This window comes from Myotis brandtii, unplaced genomic scaffold (genome assembly GCF_000412655.1).
Source record: "Myotis brandtii unplaced genomic scaffold, ASM41265v1 scaffold658, whole genome shotgun sequence".
NCBI classification, from domain to species: Eukaryota; Metazoa; Chordata; class Mammalia; order Chiroptera; family Vespertilionidae; genus Myotis; species Myotis brandtii.
The window spans coordinates 5,406,679-5,432,793 of record NW_005370558.1 but is presented as its reverse complement, the minus strand read 5'-3'; the positions used below and the strand labels follow the sequence as shown (position 1 = coordinate 5,432,793).

The following is a 26,115-nucleotide window of genomic DNA, read 5'->3' as shown; positions in this document are numbered from 1 at the left end:
GGTCCACGGGAGTTACTGGCGCCATGCTTCCCCCCATAGGAGCACATATTCACTCTAGATACCATGTGCTTAGCCATTTGAAAGGTTTTTCCCCATTGAGACAGACCCATCCACCCATCCACCCATCCATGTCCATGTGGCTTGTGCATGTGTCTCTTCCTCCTCATTATGAGCTTGTAACCTTAATGACCCAGAACCAGGTAATTCCAAGGATTCACAACCAGCCAAAGGTAAAAGCTATTGATGCCTTGACAGCCCTGGAGTGTTGGTGCTCAAACAGGACCGTCTTCACACACACAGATGGGGGTCTGCGTGTCCTCACTGGGGGGAACCTTCCACTTTTAGTCAAGAAAGTACATCATCTTAACTTTTAAATTACTTTTTCTTATCTGACCCAAATTCGGGTTCATTGAAAGGACCGTTACCTCCCTCGAGGTCAGCAGAGCCATCTGTAGGATGAGCTGCGTCTATACTATAGACCAGCCGTGGGCAAACTATGGCCCGCGGGCCGGATCCGGCCCATTTGAAATGAATAAAACTAAAAAAAAAAAGACCGTACCCTTTTATGTAATGATGTTTACTTTGAATTTATATTAGTTCACACAAACACTCCATCCATCCTTTTGTTCCGGCCCTCCAGTCCAGTTTAAGAACCCATTGTGGCCCTCGAGTCAAAAAGTTTGCCCACCCCTGCTATAGACTCTATAGGATAAGCTGCGTGTCTTCCATGGGAGGAGCACTGGGCTGGCGAGAGCAGCAGAGTGGAGCCCAGTGCCCTGCCTGCAGCCTGTGCACCGAATACATCAATCTGTGCAGGCCTGTTTTATCCTTTCCATGTCCCGCAACCATCCGTGGAGCACCTTCTGGATTTGGGGAACTATTTAGGCAGATACGGTTCCATGTCACCCTCTCAACATTTGAATTAGATGCTGTTATACCTGCTTGACAGATGGAGACACTGAAGCATTGAGAGAATAATGGTCACACAGCTGTGGGTGGGCGAGATGCAGTTTGCAGGCACGCATGTCTGGCTGTCCTGGAGTCAGAGATGGGTTTCCTGTACGCATGTTTTTAGCACCTTTCATTTCATTGTTTCTCCCTCTTTTTGTATAGAGAGTAAGTGTTATATGGTAACTCAGAGCATCAGATTCAGAGCCAGTCTAGAGCTGTAATTCTGTCATTACTGGCTGTGTGATGTTGGCAAGTTAATGAACTTCTCTGTGCCCCAGTTTCTATGAAACGGCGCACTGACAGTACCCACCTCACAGGTTTGCTATTAAATCACTTATATGTGTTAGGTGTTTAAGACTGAGCCTGATGCTTAAAGAGAGCTATGTAAGCATTTTTTAAAATAAAATGAATGCCTATTATACCTGAAATTTTCTTGTAGGTTTTGTAACAAAGTGAAAATATTAGGCTTAGGAGATATATATATATATATAATCTAATCACTTTACCTTTTTATCTGCCAAAAATTTAACCTCTTAATTCTTTATTTTTTCCAATAGTTGAGGGGAGCATCGCCGAGGGGGGCCAGTAAGAATTAGATGGGAAAACAGCAGCTCTGGTTTTAGTCCTGCCTGGGGCACTCACGGGTTGTTCTACCTCCAGAAAGTCCTTCCCTCACTTTGCACTTCAGTGTCCCTATATGTAGAACGAGAGAGCTGACCCAGATACTTTCAAGTTGTCAAGTTGTAGCGCTTGCTGACACCGGGAAACTTAGCATCACGCAGACAAAGACCTTCCCCCGGGAGGCTCTGGAGTTTGTTCCCATCTCTTAAGCTGGAGTTCCCCCAAATGGGACTTGACATCAGATGGCAGGCACACACGACTTCCCGTTAGACTAGGCCCCACGGTGGGGAGGCTGATCCATTCAGCCCTCCGTCACACCTGAAGATCACATCAGAGAGAAGGTTTCCGTGGGTGCAAATGTGCTTTTAACACCTATCGACCATTTGTTACTTCTCTGTATTTCAGAGTGAGAGCAGGTACAGGGGTTTGGCCATGTAGCAGGGAACAGTATCTGGCTAGGATTGATTAACATTGCTTCCACCATACTTATGTTTACAGCTCCCATCCTACTGGAGGCATGTGGTTTTCTATGTAGAATTGGACAAAAATTGGGTGTAATCGGTTCTGAGTAAATATAAACACGTAATATGCGGGTTTTGCTATCCAGTTGGCACTCAGACGACACAAGTTTGTCGTTAGCAGGAGGCAGGGTCACTCCCGGAGCAGCAAAGCCAAAGAGCCTTCGTGTTGACACGTGGCCTCTGCACCCCTCCCTGGGAGCGGAGCAGGCGAGCGCCCTGTTCCCTGGGCCTCCAGCCAGTCAGTGTTCCTTGCAGGCCCGTTTCCTTGGTGAGCGACCTCAGCTGGAGCTTGCAGGCTCAGCCTTCTCTCCTGGCCTTTGTCTCCCGCCAGATGAGTTTAAATCGTTTATGAAGCGTCTGCCCAGCAACCACTTCCTGACCATCGGGAGCATCCATCAGCACTGGGGCAACGACTGGGACCTGCAGAACCGCTACAAGCTCCTGCAGAGCTCCATGGAGGCCCAGCGGCAGAAGATCCAGCGCACCGCCCGCAAGCTCTTTGGCCTCAGCGTCCGCTGCCGCCACAATCCCAACCACCAGCTGCCTAGAGAGAGGTGAGTGCTGCCTCCGCCTACCGCCTCCGCAGGCCCGGGCCTGGTGTGAGCTTGCGTTTGCTTGCTTCAGGGGCAAATGCAACGCAGGTGATGCCTTTGGAGGTGGCAAGCGAGGCCTTGTGGGGTCCAGATCATCCCTGGCTTCTCCCCTACGGTTCCGGCTGCCCTGAAACAATGGGTGTCTCACTGTGGCCTGAATATGCCCTGAACTTCCAACCTCTGTGTTCTGTCTGGTCCGTATTAGCTTGCTAGGGCTGCTGTGGCAAAGTACCGCAGACGGAGTGGTCTAACAACATTGATTTCTCACAGGTGCGGGGGCTAGGAGTGTGGGCTGGGGGTGTGGGCAGGGTTGCTTTCTCCTGAGCCCTCTCTTCTGCTTGTCGATGGCCATCTCTCCCTCTGTGTCTGTGTCCTAATCGCTTCTTCTTTTAAGGACACCAGTCCTATTGGGTCAGGGCTCACCTCAGTGGCCTCATTTTAATTTAATTCCATCTTTAAAGACCCTGTCTCTAAATAGAGTCGTATTCTGAGGTGCTTGGGGTGAGGACTGGAGCATGTGTATTGTGGGGGATGTCATTCGGCATAAACACCATCTGGCTTTTGATAAGATCTTTGAGTGAAGAACTGTGCACCTCAGGACCCACTAGGCCAGATCCAAATCGTGTGGGAAAGGGTAACAGTTCCCAGGCTGAGAATAGAACTTGCTTCAGTTTTGCTGGTTGTCACCTAAGAGAATGAAGTGGAGGGTCCAGAGGCCCTCAGACACCGGGAAGACATTTGCTAAAAGTGAGAAGAATTTGCAGGCACAGGGCACAGAGCATGCAGGGTGTGACAGGTCTAGGGAAGGCCTGGGGCAGCCCCAGGGCAGTAGCTAGACAGGCATTAGGAGGGAGGGAGGAGGGGCAGGACCGGGTGATGGAAAGAGCCCTGGAAATCACCCGGGGGCTGAGGTGAGAGCAAGTCCACCACTCGCAGCTCCGTGACCTGGAGCAAGTCCTTCACTTCCCTGAGCACAGACGCCCACACCTGAGAATACTTTGCTCTTCCTGTGCAAGCCGTCAGGGGTAGACAGCCAGAGATGTCCTCCCGCTCTAGGGCCTTCCAAGAACACCTCGCAGTGTTGCCTTCTCTGCTCCTGAGATGAGAAAGTGCGCAGTAATCATACCTAGCATCCCTCCTCCACTCGCCCGACTCCCACCTGGGCAGGTCAGTCCATTACATCCAATAGCATCCCCCCTCCACTCACAGGAGAGGAGGGACTTCCACCTGCACAGGTCAGTCCATTACATCCAATTGCATCCCTCCTCCACTCACAGGAGAGGAGGGACTCCACCTGGGCAGGTCAGTCCATTACATCCAATAGCATCCCCCCCCTCCACTCACAGGAGAGGAGGGACTCCACCTGGGCAGGTCAGTCCATTACATCCAATAGCATCCCCCCCCTCCACTCACAGGAGAGGAGGGACTCCCACCTGGGCAGGTCACTTGGCTGCACTCACTTAAGGGCTGTTGAGTGCTAGTCCTGGGAGGTGAGAGGCACAGGAACGCAGCCTGTGCTGGTCCCTCGAGGCTGACCTGCTCGCTGCTGTGGGCTGCTTCCTGACATCCGAGTTGAAGGCCTTCATGAGTGCTTCTCACGCCAGCAGGTAGGACAGCTCCCTGCCACGGAGCACTGGCAGACAGGGTTGCTAACCCTGGGGACTTAGGGCCACCTGCTCCGAGGGGGTGGAATTTGGAAGTGAACTGATTGCTGGGCTGCACTGTGTGCCGGGCTCCGTGGGAGATGAGGCCACCAAGCGGATGCTGCCACTACCACGTGTGTCCCAGGGATTTGAACTGGGGCCCCAGGGGGGTGGCGTTGTGGAGTCTGGGTCAGTTCCTGACTCCATCATCTCTCAGCCCGGAGGCTTCGTGTGCCTCCCCGCACCTCATTTGCAGGGTGGCATAATGACGCTTGCCTTCAGGTTCAGTGTGAGGATTTAGGTTTTAAAATGTAGAAAGCCTAGTACAGTGCCTGACTCAGTTAAAAGAACATGGAAGAGCTGCTAAGAGGGTGGGGGTTGGAGAGAGAGGGAAAGAAAGAGCGAGAGAGTTGTTACTCCGTATTCTAAATGCCAGGCACTGTTCTACGCATCTTATCTGAATTAACTAATTTCCTCCTCACTGCAACCCTGAACTAGGTAGTCTTACTATCTTAGTATTCTTATTTTATACTAGTAGATAAGGGAACTGAGGCACAGAGAGTTAAATAATGTGCCTAAGATCCATAAATCATAATTATTATTCCTTGAAAGAGGTGTTTTACCTATAAACTTTAGTGAGAAGTCAAATACAGATAATTAAAACTCTGTTTCAAGGTGTGCTGGGACCTGTGAATTGGGCTGGAAGACAGAGCAGGTGTTCTGCTTATCGGTTGATGCTAAGCAGTTCTTTCTCCCTAAGACTTAATGGCTCAAAACAACGCTTTATCATCTTGCATGGTCCTGTAGGTGGACTAGACACAAGTCAGGGGTAGGGGTGTGTGTGTGGGGGGGTCTGTCAAGTTGGTTGGTGCTGGAGTCATCTGGGGACTTGACTGAACTTGACATCCAAGGTGGCTCACTCCCAGAGCAGGCAGTTGATCTGGCTGTCACCTGGGAGCTCAGGTGGGACTGCCAGTGAGTACCTACACCTGCTCTCCATGTGGCCTGGAGTCCTTACAGCATGGCAGCATCCTGAGACTAAAAGGAAGCTGTACGACTCCTTACCACTCAGCTTTGGAAGTCAGAGAGCATCACTTCTGCCATGTTCTGTTGGCCAAAAGCCAAGCCCAGGATCCAGGGTGTGAATACTGGGAGGTGTGGGTCACCGGAGGCAGAGGGAGTCTTCTTTGGAGTTATGTACCGCAGGATAAATTGAGTGTAACTGGAGCTAGAGATGCCTATCCTATAGGTAGGACAAATAAGATTAATGATAACAAACACAAAGCAATAACAATTGCTATTGAGTAGCTAGTGTAACAGGCAACAGATCTGGCAAATTGTAAAGATTCGGGAGCCAGACATCCTGGGTTCAATCCCAGCATTGCCACCTGCTTATATTGGAGCCTTGGTGAATTTACTACCATCTTTGCGCCTCAATTTTCTCATCTGTAAAATGGGATTAATAATATTGCCATCCTCATAAGGGTGTTTTGGAGGTTAAATGCTGTAACCCACATGAAGTGCTTACAAGATTGTCTGGCAGGTGGAAAACAATACATGTTAGCTACTTTTCTTATTGCTGTTTTTTAAAACAGGCATTGATATTTTGCTTATAAATAAGTTGTTTAGCCCACCTTAATGCACATTAATTCTGAGTGTCGATGATGATGGCACAGTTTTTCATCCAGTCCTCACACTGTCTCGGTGAAGTTGATGCTATTGGATTTGTTTCATAGATGAGGGAACCGATGAGTTGGAGATGGAATTAACGTGCCCACGGTCACAGGGCAGGGGAATGGCAGGATTGGAATTGTCTCGCTGACTCCATTGCTGGGCGTGGTGGGCCAGAGCCCTGTGCAGGCTTTACTCGGTGTGCAGCAGCAAGCAGAGAGAGGCAGCTGTGCTTGGTTGGGTTCCCTGGTTTGAGTGTATGTTGATGCCAAAGGCAGGGTTAGTTCATCAAGGTCATGGGAGGGGGAGCAGGGTTAGAGTTTTATAGTCTCCCGTGTGGTGTGCTGAGATTCCATTGCTAAGCCTTGAACTCGTTCTGAAGTCCTGGCAGACACATCAGGCACATGCCCCGTAGTTAGAGAGAAGAGGCCGGGGTCAGTGCAGGTCAACGCAGCAAGCGTCTCCAGGGGGCTTACTCTGGGTTGGGCTCTGCAAGCACTAAGATAAGTCAGACTCATCTACCCCAGGACTCAGTGCTTATTGGGATGTGGGCAGCAAGGCTCTAGACCAGACCTGCCAATGGGGTGTCCAACACCCAACCAAATGCTTATTGGGTGCCCATCATGCACAAGGATTTTGGGGGGACCCTAGGGGCACTGTGACAGATTTAGCCTTTGCAGGAGCTGGCCCTAGTGTCAGACCGCGGCACCGTGGTTGGACAGGTTAAGGGGAGGCAGGACCCACAAGGGAGGTTTCTGAGGATGGTTTGCTACCAGGAGATCCTTACATTGTACAGTTAAAATGTGGGAAAGATTGGGAAGTAGACTTTGACTTTTATTGACACTGAGACTTCCCGAACCTTTGTTTTCTCATCTGTAAAATGCGCATAATAATTGTTTTCTGCTGCCTTGGAGGGTCTGTGTCTGTCTCACCTGGGATGGTGTGCTGGGAAGTAAGTACTTTGTAAACTCTGAGTGCTCTGGGAAGAGGGGCTATGCAAGCAGGGTGAACTGGAAACCAAATTCGTCAGAAGAGACTGAGGCTGACTCTAGGGTCCAAGGCAACATTGAATAGTGGACACTTCTACCGGCATTTACCATGGGCCAGGCGCTGCTCTGTGTGCTTTCACCTCATTAATCAGGTAGCTCTCACACACCCCATCCTATGAATGGGAAGTTAAGGAACAGAGATGTTCAGTGACTTCTTGAAAGTTGTACAGCAAGTAAGAGGCAGCTTCCTTTCCTGTCACCTCTATGCTGTTCTACCCTTTGGAGGCAAGATGATCCAGGTGATGGGTGACCTGCCCAGAATAAGCACTGTCTTATGGTGGAAATCACCTCTCATTGCAAAGGAGGAAGGAGGGAGGAAGAGAGAGAGAGAGAGAGAGGAGAGAGAGAGAGAGAAAGAGAGAAAGAGAGAAAGAGAGAAAGAGAGAAAGAGAGAAAGAGAGAAAGAGAGAAAGAGAGAAAGAGAGAAAGAGAGAAAGAGAGAAAGAGAGAAAGAGAGAAAGAGAGAAAGAGAGAAAGAGAGAAAGAGAGAAAGAGAAAAGGAAGTTAGGGAGAGAAGAAAAAAGCCCCAGTCAGCATGGGCGATGCTGAATTAGCTGACTTCTGTGCATTCCTTAAATATCTACTGACCACCTGGTCTCCCAGTCCTGCCAAGAGGCATTTACAGAAACTAGCAACAGGGCCTTTGTCCTCCAAACCTCAGTCTCTGGGCTCAGGGCATGCTGGAGAGGACAGGTGTAACCAGGGGTCTGAGTTCAGGTCCCGGCTCTGCCCTGCATGGGCCGGACTCAATCCTCGGGGGCCTGGGCTGGTGCTCCCTGGAACCCTGGCCGCAATAACCGCGCCCTGTGCCCTGCAGGGGCGGGGTGCAGCTTGAGTAGGGAACAATGGCCCCTCACCTCTAGTGCCACCTTTCATCCATTTTCTTTATGGAATTGTGAATTAAAACTCATTTGGGAAATTACGGTGACACTTTATCATTTTCTCTACAACAATTTGGAAACAACTGGGCTCATTTTCTCCGAGGTCCTTCCCAGCTCCAGGAGAAATGTCACAGGGAATGAGAGAGCAACAGCTCAACTCCAAAATATTGGTACAAGGTCAGTAATTGGATCTGTGAGCAGTATCGCTCTCAGATGATGCTAATTAGTCCATTTTAATGAGAAGCGGAGAGTTCAAACTAAGATCTTTTTTCCTCCAAAAACACAATGGCCTTTTAACTAAGTCTCCAGATCTAATCACTTTCCAATCTATGTTCCAGGAGGCAGTCAGAATTATGATTTAAGAATCAAATTCTATCTCGCCACCTGCTTAAAACCTTTGGGTGACTGATCACCGCTCTTAGGAGAAAGAGCAAAAACTTAAGATGACCTACAGGGCTGCCGGGACCCGGCCCTGCCTACCTCTTATACCTGTTTTAATGAGATAGCCTTTTATTGGCTATCTCAGCTGCAACCCCACTAATCTTTCTGTTTTTTTTTTTAAAAATTAAATGTATTGGGGTGACAGTGGTTAATAAGATGGAATAAGTTTCAAGTGCATGGATTTGTAATGCATCACCAGTATATCTCCTTTCAGTTCCCCAGGTGTTCACGTCTCCCTCCCCTTCCCCAGGCTCCACACAGGCTGTTCCCTCCACCTGGAACCAGCCTTCCGGGTTCCTTCCTGCAGTAGCTTCCATGTGTCCTTCAGATCTCAGTGCATAAGGCTGTGATCCTTGTGCTGAAAGGCTGTGTTGGGACCGGTGTGGTATGCTTTCCTAGCACTCTGACTTCCCAAGTGAAGCCCACATCTCAGTTTACCATCCCTTTTCTATCTACTTAATAATGCCTGTGCCTCCTGTGAGACCATCTGCTCTGGGCATGTACCTGTACCCATGTTCTCCACTGAACACCACCATCACTCCTAGCACCTTCATTGGCTCTCAGGAGCTGTTCAAAATCTTTGTTCGATGGATGGACACATCATTCATTTTCTGCTTGGAATGGGGTCCCAAAGACATGTTGACATAATCTTTTAAAATAATGTCCCATTGCCATGTAAAGAATCTATAGATTTCCCACCTGTATAGTATGTTTCTCTCATCTTCCTCATTCACAAAGGAAGAAACTAAGGCTAATGGCATTAAGGGACTAGCTCAGGGTCACTTGGGGGATTTGTGAATTGATCATGACTAAAGGTCTGTGATGGTCCAGACAGCAGGGTAGAATGGATACTGTAAGAGGAGATGGTCTTGTTGACCTGGATACAAATCCTGAAAGTAATTCTTGCTAACTCTGTTACTTTGGGAAATATACCTTCCTGGGGGGAAAAAAAAAGAAAGAAAGAGGGCAAAAATAGATACATCTCAGAGTCTATTAAAATCAATGAATGAAGAAAGAGTCCTAGCACCAAGTAGGTGCTTGATGTGAGAGAGTGATTTGATGTTTCCTCCCTCCATCCCTCACCTGGTTTTTGTGGAGGCAAAGCAGATGCACGGGACCTCAACGTGAGGGCAGGTGGAATAATTATTGGCATTTTCCAATGACCCTCGGTCTTTGGTTTATTTTTACTTCCCATATTCACATGGCCTTGACCCCGAAGTCCAGGCCCTCACCAGCCACAATGTAATTATGCATTGTTGAGATGAAAACCTCTTGGGGGCATCCTCGTCATCTCCAATCCCGGGGCCATAGCTTCTGAACCCATGTCGGCTTCTAACACGTTTCCTGTTCCATGCAGTGTTTAATTGGTGTCTGTGGCAAGTTTCTGCCTACCAAGATAATCGTTATCTCTATTACGATGACCCTCAATATCCATGCTGATTTTGATTCTTCTCTCTGAACCCTATACTTACTTGCCTCGGGATTTTATCTCCATAGACACACTCAGGGGGCCAGACAGAGGTGACTTCTTATATTTTATTGAACTAAAGTCAGGTTTGGCTTATTAGACTGACAAAGCTATGCCACTTATTAGATGCATGACCTCCCGAAGTCTCTCAACCTATCGGAGCCTTCTGTTTCCTCATCTGTATGATCAGGATAATAAGAGTAGCTGCCCCATGGAGTTTCATGCCCCAGTCAATTGTATGATGTATGTGAAGACTCTTCATAACCTGTAAAGAATGAATAGATACAATGCTAACATAATCAAGAACACAGCAGTAGTAGACCCTAGGTGTTTGATGAAGACGCTTTCATCCAGGAAATGGATGTTTCCATTAGAGAAGATCAAGCAGGAGCCCCACAAAATGTAGTAACACAGCAGAGAGAGAGGCTGTGGAACTTCAGGTACTTAGAGTTCAGATGCTGAAGTCTGACAGGCCAAGGTGTGTGACTGCCGTCAATGGCATGGCAACCTTGGCACCGTATTAAGATGTCTGGGCTTCAGTTTCCTAACGGGAATGGTGCAGATAAAAAGAATACTTAGCTTTTGAAAATCAATAAAAAACATATAGGCCACTTATAGCGTATAGTAAGAATTCAAAGCGCACGGCTCCTTATCAGTTTCCTAACGGGAATGGTGCAGATAAAAAGAATATTTAGCTTTCGAAAATCAATAAAAAAACATATAGGCCACTTGCAGCGTATAGTAAGAATTCAAAGCGCACGGCTCCTTTTCAGACAAATGGGAGACCAATAATTTGTTGGTTAATTGAAAAAAGTACGGTAAAGTGGGGGATCCTAAAATGTATATATGCTGCACTTACATGAATACATTTTACTTTAACTTAAAACACATAAGTGCATATTCCTCAGCCAGTCTTTTCAAATAGGGTTAAAATCTTTTTGGAGGGTGTGCATATATTTTATTTTACATTATGCATGTATGTATCTTTGCATACATCTGACCAATAACTGTAGGATATTTCCAACTTTGGTTTATTCAACGTGGGTCAGTAGTTTAAAGACTCTTAAGAAATGATCTACATGTTTGTAGAATTTTATAAATCCTTCCAGTCTTTCTCGGATCCTCCCCCTTTATTTAAATGGATGGGAGTTTTTCTCAGCAACTGGACTTTGTAGAATATTTTCATAGAATTCAAATTCCACAGAAAAAGCTCATATTTCGTCGATTTATTTTCTTTTAATTCCATGATAAAATGATAGTAAGTAGAACTGGCATAAACAGGTTTGGGAACACTCAAAACTGACTCTCGGGTTGTAGGACCGCTACCATCCAGCCATGAGTGTTGATTGTCCTGTGATGGTCACACACCACATGTACCTGATGGAAGGGAATGTGGCAGGTCACTTACATGGTGGTCAGTTATGAGTTTGTCCTGAGACAGAAGCTCCTATTCCTAGTAATTTGCCACTATTACTGGAGCAACTTGCTCAAGGTCATATAGTGAGAAAAAAAAGATGTAATAGTTAACATGGATTGCCCTTTTATTATGTACCAGACAGTTTTCAGTGCTTGCATATATTTACTCATTTAATCCTTACAACGTCCCTATAACCCAGATTCCATTATGCTTTCCATTTTATAAGCCTACAAAGGTAGGAAGAGAGAACTACATCCCTGCCGGGAAGACCGGGCTCCTCAGTACACAGCCTTGGGAAAGAGTGACTTAGCCCAGATTAAGAGGCAGTGACCCAGATGATCCGGTGTGGTACCTCCGGTGGTGACCTCCCTTCCTGCCGCTAGAGATGCTCATCCTCAGCTGGTCTTAAGCAGATAGATGCTGATGGCTTTGTATCCCAGCAGGTGCCGCTCCTGCGGAGAGGTGGTGTGACTGCTAACCAGCAGCAGCCAACGGAGCAGCAGGAAAGCCCTCGTTTTCTGCTGTAATTAGAGAATAGATTTACACCATTTGGCTTAGGGAAATAAACTATTACTAAGACAATACCTCATGCACAGGTTATTTTAAAGTTGGCCAAGGGCTCTCATACCAGTGAGCTTATCTGATTCTTATAATTCCCCGTGAGGGAGCTAGAGCAAGGGTTAGTCTCCCCATTTACAGGTGAGAAGACTAAGGCCCACAGAAATTAATGACCGGCCCACTGCTGCTATCCGACATTGGCACAGCCCTTTGTTCTTGTCAAAGAATAGTCACGGGCATATTTATACGGAATCTTCATTCATCCATTCATTGTTCCATTCAACAAATATTTAGCTAAGTTCCAGGCATTATGCAAGGGGTGGGGGTAGAGGGGTGAACAAAACAAAGGGTATCTCTGTTTGCAGAGAGGTTGAAATTTAGTAGATAAAATTGGCACTGAATGGGTCCTGCATCCATGCCTTGCCTTAGGAAGCTGAGACTCAGGAGGGTTAAACCTAAAATTACAAAATCATGAAATGCCATGGCTGTCAGGGAACCTAAAATATCATCTAACCTATTTCTGTCATTTCATTAAAGAGTAAAATGAAACAGTGGGAAAGTGTTTGGCCAGAGTAACTATATGAGTTTTGTATTGCTGTGTAACAAACCACCAGACCTCTAGAGGCTTAAAGAAACACACCCATTCATTTTCTCACCGTTTCCACGGGTCAGGAGTCTGGGCAGGTGTAGCTGGACCTTCTGCCTGCGTCTCACAGGCAGGAACGAAGACGTTGAGATTCCGGAGAAGAACCCACTTCCAATGCTCATTCAGGATGTTGTCTGAAGTCGCTTCTTTGTGGTTGTAGGACTGAGGTCACATTTTCCTTGCTGGTTGTGGGAGAAGGTTCACCTTTAGCTCCTAGGGGCCATTCTCGGGTCCCTGGCCAGGTACCCCTCCATCTTCAAAGGAACAAAGATGCAGCGGGTCCTTCTCAGGCTTGGTCTCTCGGAGTTCTCCTTCTGAAACAGCCAGAGAAAACCCTGTTTTTAACTGAACATCTCTGATGACTTTAGATCCCCTTAGCTAATCACCCCAGGATTTAGGTCAGCTGTGCCATATTAGAGGGCACAGGCCTGGAATGAATTTCGTAGTCACAGAGCCTGAGGAGCAGAACCTGGAATCTTGGGGAAGGAGGGCCCATGTTAGAATTCTGCCTAGTACAGTCACACTTACTAGTAGCTTTGTAGGAACAGAATGGGGAAGAGAGATCCTGAGTTTTCTCTGGGGCTCATTGTATGTAGTAGTTTGAATATCTATTTCTGTATAACAAATCGACCCAAACTTAGAGATTTCAAACAACAGTCATTATATTATGCTCATGATCGATGGGCCAGGAGTTTGTGCCAGGATTGGCCGGGCAGTTCTTCTACACATGGAGTTAATGGAAGGCGCTCATTGTATTCAGCTGGCAGAGGGGCTGGGCTGGAGGTTCCGAGAAAGTGGCACTCACCTGTCTGCTGCCTTCGCAGAGACGGCAGAAGGCTGGGCAGACCTCTCTCTCCAGGGTCTTCCCAAGTGATCACTCCAGCAAGGTGGTCAGATTGCTTATAAGTGGTCTCAGCACTCCAATGGAAGCTGCTAGTCTCTTGAGATCTGCATCATAAACTGTGTGAATCGTGTCTGCCTTCTTGTGTTGTTCTAAGCAGTGGTAGAATCTGCCCAGACTCGAGGGTCAGGAATATAGACCTATGCCTAAGGGAGGAATGTGGAAGGATCCACGCCCATCTGCCACCCAGAGTGGGTTTTCCTTTCATGTATTTTCCCATTACCACACACTTTAGGACAGAGGGGCCTGCATTCTTCAGAGACCTGTGAGGAAGCATTTTGTAATAGAAAATTGGCCTGTAGACCCGTGTCAACCAAGATTGTGGTTTAGTGGATTTATCTTAAGTTTATGCCCCTTGCCACATGCCTCAACCTAAGGGCACACTTTGTTGTTTTATTCTATTGGAAGCTGGTTAACGGGAGAGAATGTTCCACAGTGTTATTTTATCATTTGGTGGGTACGTGTAGAGTGTGGATACCGGAAGTGGGAAGGAAGACAATTCTGCCAGTTCTTCCAATTATGGAATAATTCCAAGTGTGCATTCTGGAAGCCACGTGCAAACTACAGGCAATAATCCCTGGACCCACTGTGAGAGGACTTGCTCTAACGCTCTTTGATCACCTGGCCTCCCTGAGCACCTCTTCTGACCGGTGCCACAGTGACACTGTGTGTCTCCTGGAATTAGTTTAGAGCCCGTGTCCAGCAGTCCTTGGACAGTGTGAATATTTCCTTTTCTCCAATGCACCGTCACCAGGTAAAATGCTGCCGTCCCTTTCGGAGAGGCTGGGGGTGGGGGATGAAGAGTGTACATGGGTGGCCTTCCCCAAGGGCTTCCAGGTACCCCTTGTGTGACCATAAGTCATGGCACCTCTCTAGGTTTTTCCCCATGGACCAGGCTTGTCTAAGCATCATTTAGCTCCAGTGTTCTGGAAATTGTCATCTTAAGCCCACAGTTTCCCCAGGAGTAAATTGCTACTTTGATAGTCCCTGATGTACTGATTTTTGGCCGGGGGGAGGGGGGGGGCGGTGAGGAGGATAGGAGAGAGGGTGGCCATTTGGTGACTAAGACCTATTTTAAGTGAGTATTAAATTGTCCTATTGAGGAAGAGGTAAAAGCCCACAAGAAGCCCCAGGCTAGCTGGGGGCAGCTGTCAGTCATAGGAGCTTTCAAGTGTCCTCCTAACCATGGGGCAACGACGCTTTACCTAAGAATGGCTTTGGCATTGCTTTTCTATTTATTGGGGTAAAAAGATGGCAGCCAGTGAGGCTGAACCCGGCGGCCACCCAAGGGTGTATGACCCGGACCAGGGCAGGGTTTGTGCGATGCAACACCAGGCCTGTCTCTCATTCTGCACGTGTAGCAAGGAGGGCGGTTGGCTCATCTGCTGACACAGGGCAAGAAAATCAGCATCTTCAGACGCTTTTTGTTGTTTTTAGGTTGTTGTTGTTGTTGTGTGTGTGTGCACGCGCGCGTTTTCTTCCCTTGGGCCTGGAAGTGGCTTCCTGTTCAGAATAGAATCTGGAGGCTCAGAGCACCTAGTCAGAAATAGAACTGGGTCCTAGCTCTGGTCAGTTACCCAGTGGTTAGAGTGTTGGCCTGCAGACTGAAAGGTCATAGGTTCCATTCCTGGTCAAGGGCATGTACTTCAGCTGCAGGCTTGATCCCCGGCCCCGGTCCAGGCATGTACAGCCAATGGATGTGTCTTTCTCTCTGTCTCTCCCCCTCCCTTTCACTATCTCTCTCAAAATCAGTGAAAAAAAATATTCTCAGTTGAGGATTAACAAAAGAACAAAAAACAAAGAGAAATAGAGCTGGGTCCTTGCAGCTTCTGTGGATAGCTCCTTCCTATCCTCCTCCAGAGCCACCTCCCAGCCCGCCCACCTCGAACCTCAACAGGGCCCCAGCAAACCCTCACACGGGTGAGTTAGTTTTAGTGATGCCACAGGAAGCCACCGGTGACCTTTAGTAAGTCACTCTGCTCTCTGAGCCTTGTTTTTCATATCGTTCAAATGAGATCCAGATTACCCTCTCCACCCATCCCATGACACAGAAAAGTTGTGAAGGTCAAAATTATGGAACCACTGGGGGGAGGTCAACTGGGGACAAAGGAGACATATGTAAAACTTTAGACAATACAAAAAGAAGGAAAAAAATAAATTATGGAACCACACCGAAGAGCTTTAGGAAGTTTAAAGGTGACATAAAAATATAGAGTTTAACAGTGAAAAATGTAAGGTATCACATTTTAGTAGTAGTATTCTGCTTGTCTTAAAGGATGATTTTGGGGGTAAGTGTTTTATGGAAGTATTACCGATAGAACGTGAAAGCATCCTAAGTGTACAACAACATAAGTGTGCACAAAAGGAATTCATACGTGTGGCCCGGCAGAAACCCTGCTCAGGTTTGCCTCTTTCTATACAGAATGGACTTGTGTGTCCGGTTGCTTTCACCTTTTCATTCTTCTGTGAAATCCCTCCATGTAGTTTTGTGTAGTTTGGGCTCATTTATTCTCAAGAATATTTTTTTCTTTGTGGAAGTCTGTTGTACTGCTGATGGTCACTCTCACAGCCTCCAGTTTGGGGTTATGATGAGTAGTGCTGTCGTCTTACAGGTGTCTTTGGGTGACCCCCTATATCAGCTATGGGCAAACTACGGCCCGCGGGCTGGATCCGGCCCGTTTGAAATGAATAAAACTAAAAAAAAAAAGACCGTACCCTTTTATGTAATGATGTTTACTTTGAATTTATATTAGTTCACACAAACACTCCATCCATGCTTTTGTTCCGGCCCTCCGGTCCAGTTTAAGAACCCATTGTGGCCCTCGAGTCAAAAAGTTTGCCCACCCCTGCCCTATATGCATTTTGTTGGGTACATGCTAGGAGCGGAATTGCTGGGATGGAAGAGTATTTGTAGGTTCAATGTTGTAGATTCCTTAGTAGATACTTCGTTTTCCTCGAAATTTGCTGAACTAATTTTCCCTCCCGCTGGTAGCATCCTTGCAAAGACTCGGTGTTTCCCATCTTTTCTATTTTTATTTGGGTTTAGCCATCCTGCTGCAATCGTGTCACATTGCAGTTTTAATTGGCATGGTCCTGGTGACTAAGGAAGTGGAGTTTCGTGTGCTTATTGGCCTCTCAAATATCCTCATTGAGGAAGTGCCTATTCATATCATTCACCTATTTTCCTTCTTGGTTATCTGACTTTTTCTTACTGATTTGTAGGCATGTGTTTTTTTCTAGGACAAATTACACTTATTAAATAATTCAGTGAGAACCTTCTCAAGATAACTATAGATTGTGATATTTGCATCTACTGTGGTTTAAAGAAACCCAGAAAGGGGTGGCAAACCCCAGGCAGCATAAAATGCCTTTGACTAGCCCCAGCGGCCAATCAGTGCAGGAGTTACCTATTAGAAATAGTCTTTGATTGGCTAGAGGAATTGAAAATACATTCTCTAAGGGTTGTCTTTTCACTCTTTGAATGGTATCTTTGATTAATATGTTTTAATCTTAATATATCCCTATTCATTTTTTTCCTGCATAGTGTGCCATGTTAAGAAACCTTTGCCTCCTCCAATATCATAATGATGCTCCCCTATGTTTTCTTCTAAACCCTGTCTTGTTGATGTTGGTACTGTTTTTATTCTTTACTTTTCACATTTCGATCTGTAATCCATCTGCTAATGATTTGGGGGTACATAAGAGATGAGATGTCAAGAAGAGGTTTTGTTGTTGCTGTTTTAATATCAATATTCAACTGACCCAGTAACATTTATTGAACTATTTCCCTGGATTTTTAAAGCAACAATTACCTGTTTCAAAGGAACTGTTTTCTATGTGAGCTCAAGAGAAAAACAGTAGTTTGTTTTCATGGGGGACACTGTGTAGGAAGCTTTAACACATTATCTTATGGGAGCCTCAAAACAACCCTGTAAGTACCGTATTGTTATTCTGTTCCGTGGTTGAGAAAACAAAGCTTAGGAAGGACAGGCAATTAGCTCAAGGTTAAGTAATGAAGACCAGAGCTATGATTCAAGACCCAATTTTTCTGACTCCAAAGCCCACGTCGCTAGCTCTTTCTTCAAGCATCGCAGAGATAGCATTCATTATACACTGTGGAGGGTGAGGAACCAGTGAGACCAGGATATTAATCTGTAATCAGCTGGCCTTTCTAGTCAGGGAGAGGAATATTTTTACCTGGAACACTGATAAAACAAAGCATTCTTTACCCGCAGTAACAATAATGGTTAATGGCCAGTCAGAACCTCCTTTCACCGCAAACCTCCCAGCAGCTCTGCCCATTCAGTTCTAAAGACGAAAGTGTAAGGTAGGCATTGCCTTCCCCACGAGACAGATGAGAAAACTGAGGATCAAAGAGGTGAAGTGACTTATCCAAGGCCAAATCGTGGACGGGCTGAGTCCAGCATGTCCTTAACTGACTCCCACACCTACGGTCACCCTTCCTCCTGCCCAGATCATTGACCTTGAAGAATGTTCTTGTGGTTCGGGGCTAGCCCCTTCTCACTGTCTAGCTTTTTGTTCTGAGTGCCTGGTTCTCCTGCCTGAGCACCGCCCAGGAAGAAGGAGCCAGTCTTGCCCCTACGCCTGGAGCAACCTGCTACTTTTAGACTTGCTGCCAGCCCTTCCTTCCCTTTCTCCAGCACACCCATGCCCCACAGCAAAATGCTGCATTTAAATATGTAGCTGATGCTGCCTGTCACCTTCTTGCAGACACAGAACTGTATAATTGCAAAAATTGTTTCATAATCCTCCCCAATTAAGCTCCTGACAACCTAATTGGAAAGAGTCCCCTATTGGATTTTTACTTGCTCTTCTCCCCATTCCTCCCTCTAGCCTTCGCCTCTGTCCCCTGCAGACACCAAACTAGAGAGCATCTTTGTCCGGGCAGGGGACCGCAGAAGTCTTCTTTTGGCCTCTCCTTCTTATTGCTTGAGCCGTTCACAGAGGCTCTGACATCCTGTGAAGAACTGAGAAGAAGGAGGGAAAGCAGGTTATTAAGGCAATGATAGAAACTTAAGAGGGGAATGATTAAAAGGCTACATATTTATCTGGGAAAAATGATGAACACAGAGTGGGTCCGATGGCCAGTTATAATGCATACAGCACATCCATAAACCCGGGCTGCTTTCGGTTGAGCCCCAAGCATTCTGGCACCATTGATGTATACATCTCTTATTAGCACCATTTGTTCAACACACACGTGCTTGTGCATGTACACGCATGCACATACACACACACTCGCACAACCAAAAAACAGTACATCACCAGAAACCTAAAAACAACTGTTTGTCTTCCCAGTGTAGCCGAAGGTCTACAGAGTATATATACCTTTTGTGAGTCTCACGGAATCACTCAGACACCCATTACGATGTCAGAGACACACCAAGGATGAAGCACAGGGCATAAATAACACAGTAAATCAGAACTCCACTTTTTTTTTTCATTTCCTCTCCACTTTTAAACACTTCTGGTAGGCCAATGGGAATTATGGACTATAGGTTTCTATTTTAGCCTAGGTCTGCCTCTTCCCTCCCCACCCGCCATCCTTGGCACCCGATTTGTATGATCTTCCCTAAAATGCCACTGGCCCAGGCTGCATTCCTGTCTTAGGCAAAACCTCCAATTAAAATCAGCAGGGAGTTTGCTTGAATTAGGAGTCCCAGCCGAGGCTCCCACCCAGGTGGCTCTGAGAGGGAGGTGTGTGCCTGTGAAAGCACTGATGGGAAGCCCTGGGTGGCACAGCCTCCGTCCTCCAATGACGAGCAACTCCACGCTGTGTCACTGGGAGACCTGTCATGTCGCCAGAAAATCCTGGCTGAGGCAACGACAGGGCCTGCAGGCGAGCAGTGGTGTCTCCATGGCCCGGAGCCTAGCTTCTCCTCCTCCGTTCTGGGGTTTAGAGGGTAGGAAAGGAACAGCAGGCAACGTGAGGGAGCACCGCGTTTGGATACAGAAATCCTGAGCTCTGGTGTGCCACATCCGTGCTGTGTGACCATGGCAAGTCACAGCCCCTCTCTGGCCTTCAAAGCCACATGAGTAAAGTGGAAATCACCGGGGAGTCCTACCTCATGGGCCTGATGGGAGGAGAGAGGGGCAGCTGCCGTGATGTGGAAAGCACTCAAGAAACGTGGGTCCGCCCAGGTCTCAGTGCTCAGTCTGAGCAGGAGGGAGATGGCCGGACAGTTCCAGGGCAGCGTCCCGGTCTTCCGCTTCTGTGGTCCAGGCGGCTTCCTGTGAGCCTCAGAGGGTACACACCAGTGGGCTTTAGAAATAAAAGCACCTTTTCCTGCCCTCCCTCCCTTCCTCCTTCCTCCCTCCCCTCAGGCCCCATCAGAATGAATTGAAACCCCATCCAACAGAAAGATGCTGACTTAGATGTATTGGAGTTCAGCTTTGGCTGCGAATGGAAGATGCTTTGGATCTCCAGGGACAGAGAAAAGCATTTTAAAACTTGGTCCTTGCTGCCTCCAACTGACTGCCTTGCAGTGGGGCTATGTCAGGCCCTGGTGAGCCCCTCCCTCCAGCCGGCCTATTAAGCCGTCCTCTGTTGCCAGGGTTGAGGCAGGCTGTCACCAACTAGCCTGGGAAGTGGTATTTATAGATCGTAGTCCCTCCTACCCCTGGTCCCCAGCCTCTCCCTGTGCACTAGTCCTGAGCTCCAATTATCTGTGAATGGCGGAGAAGGATCCTGGCAGGTCCAGAGGAAGCCAGGCATGTGATAATAGGCCCTTCCCGTGCTCAAACTTTCCATTAGTTCCATGTATCTCTCTCTCTGTGGCCTGCTCACTTCTCGCTTGCTTCTTGTCATAATTTTACACTGTGGTACGTTGTAGAAAGTGCGCCCGTGCTGGAGTTAGGGACCCCGGAGTCACTTCGTGACTTGAGACAAGTTATCTCACTTCTCCAGGCCTCGTTGTCTTCATGCAGCTGGTTGGCTATGCTGCTCCAGCACAATGCCTGGTACACAGTGAGTGCTCCGTAGTTGTCAGCCACTGATTGCCTTGGCCCACTTAGGGTGCTGCCTTCTGTTGAGCATGGCAGGGTTTCTGCCCATCAGTAATGACTACCTAGAGCCCTGGCTGCAGATGGAGAAGGGATAGGAGGGTGATCTGATTCAGGTGGCGTCCTCATTGTTGGAAGTTGCTTGTTAAGAACAAACACACAAACTGGAATGAGCTTGTATCTCTGGTTTTGTTCTTCTCAAGGTTATTGAAAAGCAAAGGAAAGGTCACTGACCTTGGGAATCAGAACTCAATAGTAACACTGCCTCCCATCTGGCCCCCTCCCTCAAGGACCACTCGCCCTCACATAGCCCATTGAGTGCCCATATTCCGTGAGTGATAACAGTGGCTGCATTTCTTTGTTTCTGTCCTCCCCACTCTAATTTCCTCCCATCACCTTTCCCCTCTCCAGGTGCCTCCTGCATTGCCCTGTCTGCTCATCCAGCTCCTTCATTTCCCCCATCAGCTCCAACACCGCATCCTTTTCTCCTCCCTGATCACCCTTCCCCGAGCTCCACCTCTCTCCCTACTCTCCCCCCTCCGTGCACGCTGCCTCTTTCTAAGTCCTCTCGCTGTATCATTAATGCCTTCATTGATGCAGCCCACAACCTCCTGATTATTCTGAGGTCAGGAGATGCAGGTGCCATGCCGCTTGCTCACGCGCCTCAGAGGGCCTCTGTCCGCAGTCCCTCCCGCCAGACTGGGCTGGAATCCTAATGCGCCACTAGCCCCTTTGCCTGTTGCAGCATGACCAGGAACTTTCATCTTTTTAGTCCCCCCCCCCTGAGGATTCCGAGAGTTCAGCCACAATCAAGCATTGATTCAAGGAGTGGGGGCTGCGGCCCTGACAAAGGACCCCAATGATGAGACACGAGAAAGGGGGCGCTCTGCGGGGTTATAGAGTGCCTTGCAGATGGGAACAGAGGAGCTCTAAATGGGGTACTGTCCTGTCACTTGGAGAGGGAGTGACAGGGGCAAGTGTGGGCCATGTGAAAGAGGCATTTTGAAATTAGGCTCTCCTCAGATGGAACCGTGCAATCGGAGACGTGTGGCGGGTCCCCGCAGCTCACAAAACGATCGGATGACTCATAGCCAATATTCAGTCAATGTTCTGGTCTGGGAGGTGGGAGCCGCAGAGCTCATTAGCATTCCAGCTGCGTGGCCTGAAGGCCGGGCCTGCTGCTGTTCTCCAGGCTGGGATGGGCTTGGTCTCACGCAGCGGAGACTGGGGCTGAGCTGTGTGGGTGGATGGTATCGAAAACTAATACTGCAGTCCGGAGGGGAGAAGGGAAGGTAGGTTTTCTTAATGAAAAACAACAAAAATATTAATTTTGTTCATTCACTCAGCAAACACTAATACGGAGCCAGTCTCTGGGCTAGATGTTCAGGGAAGGAGGTTCCAACGCCCCCCGCCCCGCAAGCCTTAGAGCCTGGAGGGGAAACTGACAAGAAAACCCATGTTCTGAATGTGATGGGGGTTTTATTGCCAGGGGCTGGGTGGTTCTATGGATTTAAAAGGCAGCGCAGTTTCAAGGAGCTCGCTAATTATGCCTCCATTCCTCTCAGCTGATAAGCAACTCATTTCAAAGCACAGCATCCTGGGAAGCTGGTTCAACAGTATCGATTTTCAAATGTCCCGTATGAAAAACTGGTTTTCCTCAAACTCCAGAGAGATAGTGAAATCCCTGAGTGCCTCAATACCTTCAAAGGAACAGCTTATTCCCTGGCATAAGAGTATTATTATTATTACCTCTTCAATAATTGTTCTTTGCCGGGCTCCCGCCTTTAAATATATTATCTCACTCAGTCCTCTCACCCACCACAGAAGATGGGCTTTATCATTCTCATTGGAGATACAGACACCGAGGCTTACAGACATGAAGTGACTGGTTCCTGGTTACAGAACTGAGCTCGGAACTCGCTTCTACTTGGGCCAACACGCACACTTTTTAACCTTAGGCTCTAATGCCAAACCGGCGGTTCCCCAGTGTGGCCATGGTGGCTTAACCATAGGAATGATCAGGTAGATCGGCGGTTCTCAACCTGTGGGTCGCGACCCCTTTGGGGGGTCGAACGACCCTTTCACAGGGGTCTCCTAAGACCATCGGAAATCACATGTATAATTACATATTGTTTTTGTGATTAATCACTATGCTTTAATTATGTTCAATTTGTAGACCCTTTCACAGGGGTCGCCTAAGACCATCGGAAAACACATATATAATTACATATTGTTTTTGTGATTAATCACTATGCTTTAATTATGTTCAATTTGTAACAATGAAATTGGGGGTCACCACAACATGAGGAACTGTATTAAAGGGTCGCGGCATTAGGAAGGTTGAGAACCACTGGCGTAGATGATGGTTGACACTTCCTCCCACAGGCAGTACAATGCAAAAGGGCTTCTGTTTCCAGCTTCCTAAAGTGGGGATCATGCACCACCTTCGTCATCATCACCATCACCACAGCCCATTGCAGCCTTAAGAAGGGCTTTCTTCACTCTTGCTTGACATTTAATGGAAAAAGAAAAAGCCAAAGCTCTGAGCCAAGAGACTTCTCTATTCGCTCACTTAGTCCGTCCTTTCATCTCTGAGCTTCTATTGCCATGCGTATCAAATGGAGCAGGGCAGTCCCTTTGCAGGAATCATAAGAGCTAACTTTTATCGAGCCCTCAATACCTATCAGGTTTGGGGCAAAGCTTACACATAAAAATTCATGTAATCCTCCCCGCAGCCCAGTGTGGGCGGCATGATTAGGAAGGAGAGGGAGATGCCCAGCACCACTCCAGCTAGTTCCAGGGTGTTGTAGGCTCAAGGGAGAAAATGGGAGTGAATGTGCCCCGTGCAGGGTAAGAAGTACAAGGCGTGTGTAAGGAATCATTCGTAGCTTGAAAGACAGCCAGGAGGTGACTTGCACAGGAATGAGGAAAGAAGTGAGGCGCTAAGCTGACTGCCTTGCGTATTTTTACCTATTCTGTTGCTTTCTATCTGGTGGAGTACCTGTCTTTCCTGGAACGTTTCCATGGCTGGAATTTGGCGACAGGTTGGCTATCGTGTACACAGCGTTGAGGGGCAGTGGGTAGGGAGACCTAGACATACAGGCTGTGATGGAAATTCCACTGAGAGGAGTTCTGGGAAAATGGGGGTAATGGCATCTTTCTTACCTGTTGGAGAAGCCACTGTCGGGATCATATCAGGTCATCAGTATGGCAGCACTTCGCCATCTGTAGAGTGATATAAAATATAACTTGTTTTTGTTGAGGCTGAATGTTATATAACCGCCTGGGAGAATCTGTGAGGGTTGAAACATCTGATGCAGGTTAAAGCTACTTTCTATTGCTGATTTTTCCCTTTTTTCAATCTGTTGTCATCCAGCAGGGGTGTTTGAATTTATACATTTTAATTTTCTGAATCAAATTTATGTGGGGCAAATGTATAATGGAATCAAATAGTTAGAAAGGGCCCAAAGAAGTGTACTCCAACCCCTTCACTTTATGGATTGGACAATGAACATACGGGGGAAAGCCCAGCATCCTATAGCTGGCCTGTGGGTTACAAGGACTGACAATGCCCTCCTCCTAACTTCCATTCAGAGCCCTTCCTATTCGAACTGTTCTGCCCAGCCCTTTCATTCTTAGGGCTTCTCCATGTACGTTATCAGTTGGACAATCGTCACTCACCGCCTGCCCATGGTGGCTAACATTCTCCATTCTCCCTCTGTCCCCAGGACGATTCAGCAGTGGCTGGCCAGGGTGCAGTCGCTTCTCTACTGCAATGAGAACGGGTTTTGGGGAACCTTCCTGGAGAGCCAGAGGAGCTGCGTGTGCCACGGGAGCACCACGCTGTGCCAGCGCCCCATCCCCTGCATCATCGGCGGCAACAACAGCTGCGCCATGTGCAGCCTGGCCAACATCTCGCTCTGCGGCTCCTGCAACAAGGGCTACAAGCTGTACCGCGGCCGCTGCGAGCCCCAGAACGTGGACTCGGAGCGCAGCGAGCAGTTCATCAGCTTCGAGACCGACCTGGACTTCCAGGACCTGGAGCTGAAGTACCTGCTGCAGAAGATGGACTCGCGCCTCTACGTGCACACCACCTTCGTCAGCAACGAGATCCGCCTCGACACCTTCTTCGACCCGCGGTGGCGCAAGCGCATGTCCCTCACGCTCAAGAGCAACAAGAACCGCATGGACTTCATCCACATGGTGATCGGCATGTCCATGCGCATCTGCCAGATGCGCAACAGCAGCCTGGACCCCATGTTCTTCGTCTATGTCAACCCCTTCAGCGGCAGCCACTCGGAGGGCTGGAACATGCCCTTCGGCGAGTTCGGCTACCCGCGCTGGGAGAAGGTCCGCCTCCAGAACAGCCAGTGCTACAACTGGACCCTCTTGCTGGGCAATCGGTGGAAGACGTTTTTCGAGACGGTCCACATCTACCTGCGCAGTCGGACTCGGCTCGCCACCGTCCTGCGGAACGAGACCGGCCAGGGCCCCGTGGACCTGTCCGACCCCAACAAGAGGCAGTTCTACATCAAGATCTCGGACGTGCAGGTGTTCGGCTACAGCCTGCGGTTCAACGCCGACCTCCTCCGCAGCGCCGTGCAGCAGGTCAACCAGTCCTACACGCAGGGCGGCCAGTTCTACTCCTCGTCGTCCGTGATGCTCCTCTTGTTGGATATTCGGGACCGAATCAACCGCCTGGCCCCGCCGGTGGCCCCCGGGAAGCCCCAGCTGGACTTGTTCTCCTGTATGCTGAAGCACCGCCTGAAGCTGACCAACAGCGAGATCATCAGGGTGAACCACGCCTTGGACCTCTACAACACGGAGATCCTCAAACAGTCCGACCAGATGACGGCCAAGCTCTGCTAACCGGCCACTCCCGGGCCACGGGACGTTCCCTTTTGTTGTACAAACAGTAACAGGACGAAAACCAAGCGAAGTACATAAAAAAAAATTTGTAAAATGTAATTACTATTCGAAGAGACAGAGGAAACATCTTCATTCGTTGGACACTGAACACGTTCTAGCGACTGTCTGAAACCGTGGGGGCATGTTTGTTACTTCTATACTCTGTCAGGAAGAAGGGGTTCAGCCCTCGGAGGAGCGTGGAGGGAGCTGGAGTTGCTTCTTAGGCCTCAGGTGCTGGGTGGAGGGGGAGGCGGGGAGAGCCTATGCAATGGATTGTAAAGGTCTCTGCTGTGCAGGTGCTAAGGTGACACGCGAAAGAGAAAGCGAGCTATATGTAATGTACAACCGACACTGCCATTTTTCCTTGTGGGAGGAAATGGACATAGATAAAGAAGATATTTCTTCGGTTATGATTTCTTCCCTCTCTATGCTTATTTCTTTGTGGTTCTTTTGACTCATTTTCACACAAGGGTGGCGGATGCAGTAACAGGGCTATCTTGCCTACCTCACGTCTTTCATGGTGAATACACTGAAGCTGGACAACAGATGGGATTGGGGAGAGCGGTATTCCCATAATCACACAGGGCTGAAACAATAACTACCTTAGATGTCAGCAGTCGAGGGCCTCGATTTCTCTGGGAATAGACTCAGAGAGAAAGGCATGCCCCTGGCTACACGCAGTCACTGCCTGCATGAGGCCTGAGTTCCTGGGCAGGCCCTCCTAAATCATGCTGCCATGTTCCTGTGTTCTCCAGGCTAAATGCCAAGGGACAGAGTATATTTCAGTCTCAGGTTGTTTTCATAGGTTTTTTTTTCTTCTTTT

At 48.1% G+C, this 26,115-nt stretch overlaps 1 protein-coding gene across 1 annotated transcript in view; it reads left to right on the top strand.

The window, feature by feature from the left end:
* BRINP1 (bone morphogenetic protein/retinoic acid inducible neural-specific 1) overlaps window positions 1–25,707 on the top strand; it is a 73,020-nt gene extending 47,313 nt beyond the window's left edge. The window contains exons 6-7 of the mRNA XM_005880936.2: window positions 2,425–2,647; window positions 24,113–25,707. Of these exons, the coding sequence (XP_005880998.2) occupies window positions 2,425–2,647; window positions 24,113–25,253 (1,364 nt within the window). The 3' untranslated portion in view covers window positions 25,254–25,707. The remainder of the gene's footprint in view (window positions 1–2,424; window positions 2,648–24,112) is intronic.
* Window positions 25,708–26,115: the final 408 nt, after the last annotated feature.